Here is a 5,201-nt window from a genome sequence, read left to right as displayed (position 1 = left end):
TTTGGTGTTGATGGCATAAAAATGTGAGCTAGAGCTAGGAGTGGGGCCTGAGGTAGAGCCTGCGTGGATGGAAGAGGGTCAGGGTTGATGTGCCAACCCTGCCCTTCTTGCCCTCAAATTCTCAAGTGAGTAAATGGAGACCACTGGGTCTCCACAGCCAGCCACAAGGTCCCCTAAGCAGAGCCCAGTCATTGTTCGTTCTTATGCCTTCCAGCTTCCCTGTGCAGCTCTGTGCTCAGCGGGTCTCTGTAGAGGTTGAGGCTCATTTGCTGGCCTTGGTCCTGCTGCATCCATGCTGCTCTAGAGACCTTTTTAGAGGACTTGGTCATGTGTGGGTAGCACCTGGACATGACATCACTAGTACACAAACAGGAAGTCTTCTGTGTCAAAGTTCTAGCAACTAAAAAAAGATTAACTAAACCCATCTCCATTGTGGCCAGGACCAGCTTCTTCCCCAGCCTGTTGTGAGGTTAGGGAGATAGCACACCAGCCGTGTGCCATCCTTTAAGTTGGCAGTATGTGGAGAAGACGTACAGCCCTCTACCCCCAGCCCAAGCTGTGCTTTCGGTAAGCTCCTCACTCCCTTTGTCCTTGTTTTGTGGTGTGCTATAGAATAGACACAGCATCCATTAAAGTGACATATGGGTCTGCACTAAGCCAAGCTCAGCCTGGCAAACTGGGCATGCAGGTTTGTAGTTGAAGACAGTGATCCCAGTACCCCAGCTGCAATCTGCTGCTACCCTCTCTCAGGGGGTCCTCCTGGGGAGTGTTCTACCCCTCTCCCATGCACCCTAGAGCCTGCCTGCTATGAGCACTTCCACCCCACACAGCAATGCAGCTTCGGCCCCACCAGGTTTCACTATGAAATTGAGTCAGACTCAGTATAAAACATTTTTGTTACCATAGAAATAATAAGCAGTGGTTTGGGGGAATTCCATGCATCCAGGAGTAAGCCCCAGGGGAGTACATGTAGAACAGCAAGGAAAACTGGCCACATTGACATCCTCGGGTCAGAGGAGGGCGGGTAGCAAGGACTCAAAGGCCTTCAGCAAACGGAGTGTCCCAGAACGACCGCTGCTTTACACAGGGCTCTGCTAAGGTAGAGCTCAAGGTCCTGGGCTCACTAGAGTGGCAGAGGACCAAACTTGTTCTCTGCACCCTGAGCCCATGGGACTTTTGGGTTACCAGCTGGAGATGAACGTGAAGACCTGCTTGCCTTAAAAGAAGACAGAAGCTAGAAGGGTGGGCATCAGGCCACAGGCACCCCAGGCAGGATACCTGTAGACTGGGCATGATCCTGGATGTTGAGGACTTGTTGCAGTGCCCCAGCAAGGCACTGGCAGCATGAAGGTGAGAACTGGAGGTCTGTATTAGTTGAGTTCAGAGCTCTGCTAGGCATCAGTCAGCAGTCTTCACCTCTCTGGGCCTCATGTCCTACCACCTACAGTTGAGCAGAGATGGTATGGGGATGTAGGGTGTTGCTGGCTCAGGCACCAAGGTGGGCCCAGGCCCAGCCTTCTGAATGGGTTGCTTGGCATAAGGGAACGTAGAACTCTGCCAGGAGCCTCAGGCTGACCAAGTGGGCTTACTGCTCCAGGGGCTGCACTCAGGCCTCTGGTTGCTCTTCCGGAAGGGGCAGGTAATTGGGGTCTTCCTGAGGGTCATCGAATAGTAGCTTCCTATGAGGAGGGGACAACTATACTGAGCTGCGGTAAACACAGATTCCCCCATGGAGTAGGTAGATTGCCACCAAAGGAGGGGAAACAATTGTCCCACACTCACAGAAAGCTGGGGGTCAGCAGCAGCCTCTTGCCTCCAGGCTGGTTGGGAAAGACATCTTCCAGGAAGTAGTAGATGTGGCCCACAACAATGCCTGCAAGAGAGCCGAAGGCTGGCAGAGGCCATCTTTCACAGCCCAATATAGCCCCAGGTTCCAGAGCACAAGCACTCTGTTATCTGCCATCAGGGTGAGATCAGAACAGGGGCCCAAAAGTGGACAGTACCTGGGGAAAGGGAAGGACTGGGGACCTGAGAACACTGGGGGAGTAGGAACCAGGAAGCAGAAACTGTAACCACCCCCATGCAGAACCAACTCTAGTGTCTGCAGGTCAACCACAGATGCAAATCCTGTGGGCCAGCTGGACTGCTTGAGGGGCATTAAGAACAGAACAGTTGGGACAGGAAGAGAAATTTGGGGGATGCACGGGAGAAAGGTCTGGTGCAGGGGGAAGGGATGTGTGTTTGAGCTGCATACCCTGATGGGAGCAGCTGGCCTGAGGTGAATGGGAAGGGTGGGCAGGCTCACCTAGCAGGTCTGTGAGGACAGAGTTGCCCAGCAGCATCGAGAAGCCCATGAGGGCCCAGGGAAGGAATGGTGCCTGGAAGTTGAGTAATCCAAAGAAGTTGACCCTCACCTGAGGGCTGCGACGGCTCCATACATAGACCAGCATGGCCATGAGGGCCTGTCCCAGGAAAAAGAGGCTGCCCAGGAATCCCAGCAGCTGGGCCAGAGTCAAGGTGCCCTGGAGCGGTCTGCTGCCCACAGTCCCTACCTGGCTCTTTCAACAGGTTTCCTCATATCCCTAGTCTATTTCATATCAAGCAGAGCCCCTTCTCTGTGCGTCCAGGTACCCAGGCTCCATTGTCCATGCCTGCTCCTCTCTCTGGCTCTTCTCTGGCATTCCTGTTTCAGAGCCTCAGTATTCTACCAGTCTATCCTATTTTCTCCCTGTTGTGCTCTGCAGACACTGACCTAGCTGGGGCATCTAGACTACCTGGCTGCTAGGCCCAGAATGTTTGTTTCTTCCCGCCTGGGCACTTCCTGTCGAACCCCAGGGCCACGACACAGACGGAGGTGTCCCTTGGCCCAATAATAGTGAGCCTACGGGAAGGATACAGTCATAAGAACACCCCCGAAGAGAAACATGAAGACGAAGTCGGCTTTTCGACCACGGAAAGAACCCTCCTCCAGCATACGGCAGTAGCGGAACCTGCAACACTGGTATAGGAAGTGCCACGCGGACTGGGCCTCAGTTTCCCCGCTCCTAGCCCATCACACCCCCCAATCCGACCTCACCACCCCACTCCCGTGGCCCAGGATACACGAAGAGCATATTGAAGAAGAAGCCGAATCCCAGGGGCCCGAAGAAGAGGAAGGTCGTGATGAGCCTCCAGACCTGCAAAGAGGTGGGGGTGGCGGTGAGGCGCGGGGCTGCAGGACAAGGGCATGGCTGACAGGTGTCAGAGTCGGGGCCACCTCACCTGGAACTTCCGGAACACGAGGTGCGGGTTGAAGTAGAGCTGGAAGGGGCTGAGGAGTTCCAGCTGCTGTGGGACGGGGAGCGTGTAAGACGCCGGAAACCAGCGACCTCCCTAACCCCCGCTGGCCGGCCAGGGACTGTAACCATGGCGCCGCCACGCCCGCCCGGCCGGCCCGCTCACCACTGCGGCGGTGGTAAGGACGCAGGCCGCGGTGTAGGCCCGCGTCACCGCGGGCACCTGCAGGAAGCCCGCCGCCAGCCCCTGCCCGGCCATCGAAAATCCTAGGCGCGCGCGCGCCGGCAAGGCCGCGCTCTTAACCCGCCCCAAGCCCCGCCTCACTCTGTAGTGGCCAATCGGCGTCGGAAGAGCCGAGCCTGGGCCTGGAAAGCCAATGGGAAGAGGGAGCGGGGAGTCAGGTGTATCGAGGCGGCTGGCCAATGAGGAAGTCCCACGGTAGAGCACGTGGCGGTTGTTGTGGCTGCTATGGAGGTTGTGGCCAATCAAAAATGGTCGCTTGACAGCATCTGGAGAAGGACCAATAGCAAGGACCCACGAGGTCGCGTGGCTCTGGAAGGGGGCGGGGCTATGAAAAGAGGCGCAAAGAGACGGAGGAGGGGCCGTCCGAGACGCTGGGCCAGCCGCAGGCCGCTCTCCCGCCTGCCCGCCTGCCGGTAACGCCCCGTTAGCTTCGGAGAACCCAGGCCCGCTTCACCCACCAGTCCCCAAAAAGTCCAGTCCAAGTACCATTTGCGGGCTCCTGTCGTGGTCTTCCTGGGTGTGCGCTGTGGGGAGGACTCAGCCAAAGGTTCTGAGCCAGGCTGGAGCGAAAGGGCGGCCTGGAGAGGGACTTGAAATTTTGGTAGAAGAGAAAAACGCCACTAATTAACTGTTTATTGAGGACCTACTGTGTGTTGGGTAGTCTGATAAACGCTGGGGATCCTGTCGCCAACAAAGACACTGTCGATGGGCTGGAGAGGTGGCTCAGTGGTTAAGAGCACCGGCTGCTCTTCCAGAGGTCCTGAGTTCAAAACCATCTGTAATGAGATCTGGCATGCAGGCAGAACACTGTATACATAATACACAATAAATAAATCTTGTTTAAAAAAAAAAAAAAGACATTATGGTCCAGTCAGTTCTATACAACAGCTGTCAAGACAGTACCTTGATGGAAAAATAATGCCAGAGATGGACCTCCATGGTAAGTAAGATGACCTGGGAAGCCTTTATAAAAAAGGGGACATTTAATTGTCACTTCTAAAAGATCCCTGTGCTCAGTAGAAAGTTATACAAACAAAACAGTGGCAAGTGCTGTCATGGTATGAAAAGATCTTCCTGGGGGTTGTGGGGATTTATATTCCCGTAGCCACTATGGGAAACAGTAAAGCTAGTACTCAAATATTTAAAGTAAAACCATCAAAGGCCAACAAAGGATCTAGCCACTTGTGGGTGGGGTTAGATAGAGCTGTGATCGAGGCTCACTTACAGTGTTTTAAGGGGTAGATCCTCTACACTCAAACCCTCAGATAAGGCATCCCTCTGATGCACAGGAGGGACCTCTGGGAGTGGGGACATTCCCATCACCTCTTGTCTCTTCATAGGACCTCCAGGGTAAGTGGCTGTGTGGTACACATCTGTTATTTCAGCTACTGGGGAGGCAGGGAAGACAAGGATTTAGTTTGAACTCAGGAATTTGAGGGCAGCTCAGGCCAACAGTGCCCAGCACTGCTTGTGTCTCTAGGTCTCTAGAACTTGGAGTTTCCAGAGCTTTTCCTCACCAATAGCTCTCCAGGTAGAGAGTTACTGAATGGGCGAGAGGTGTCTGCATCAAGCAGTCCAAGGAAGCAGGCCTGGAACCTGCCTCTGCCTCCTGAGTGCTGGAATTAAAGTCCTGTGACACCATGCCCCACAAAAGTAGTTATTCTGGGTAGACTTGCTAAGGG

At 54.5% G+C, this 5,201-nt stretch overlaps 1 protein-coding gene across 1 annotated transcript; it reads right to left on the bottom strand.

Moving 5' to 3' along the window:
• Positions 1–878: 878 nt before the first annotated feature.
• On the bottom strand, positions 879–3,590 carry Derl3 (derlin 3). The gene is made up of 7 exons (XM_036167344.1): positions 3,442–3,590; positions 3,262–3,327; positions 3,103–3,176; positions 2,897–2,990; positions 2,306–2,501; positions 1,783–1,873; positions 879–1,679 (listed from the first exon to the last, which is right to left on the bottom strand). Exons 1-7 carry the CDS (start codon positions 3,532–3,534, stop codon positions 1,607–1,609), a joined length of 687 nt encoding a protein of 228 aa, XP_036023237.1. The 5' UTR covers positions 3,535–3,590; the 3' UTR covers positions 879–1,606.
• Positions 3,591–5,201: the final 1,611 nt, after the last annotated feature.

The sequence above is a fragment of the Onychomys torridus genome, chromosome 18, assembly GCF_903995425.1.
Source record: "Onychomys torridus chromosome 18, mOncTor1.1, whole genome shotgun sequence".
Classification (NCBI taxonomy): Eukaryota; Metazoa; Chordata; class Mammalia; order Rodentia; family Cricetidae; genus Onychomys; species Onychomys torridus.
The sequence above is the reverse complement of the archived record's forward strand: the minus strand, read 5'-3'. Positions and strand labels throughout refer to the sequence as shown.

Bases quoted from the DNA above. Each gene is read 5' to 3' on its own strand.
- Derl3 (XM_036167344.1), bottom strand. From the start codon at position 3,534: ATGGCCGGGCAGGGGCTGGCGGCGGGCTTCCTGCAGGTGCCCGCGGTG. The intron at 3,328-3,441 runs GTGAGCGGGCCG...CCCGTCCCACAG, and splicing joins TCCTTACCACCGCCGCAGTG to CAGCTGGAACTCCTCAGCCC. The intron at 1,874-2,305 runs GTGAGCCTGCCC...GCTCTCTTGCAG, and splicing joins TGTCCTCACAGACCTGCTAG to GCATTGTTGTGGGCCACATC.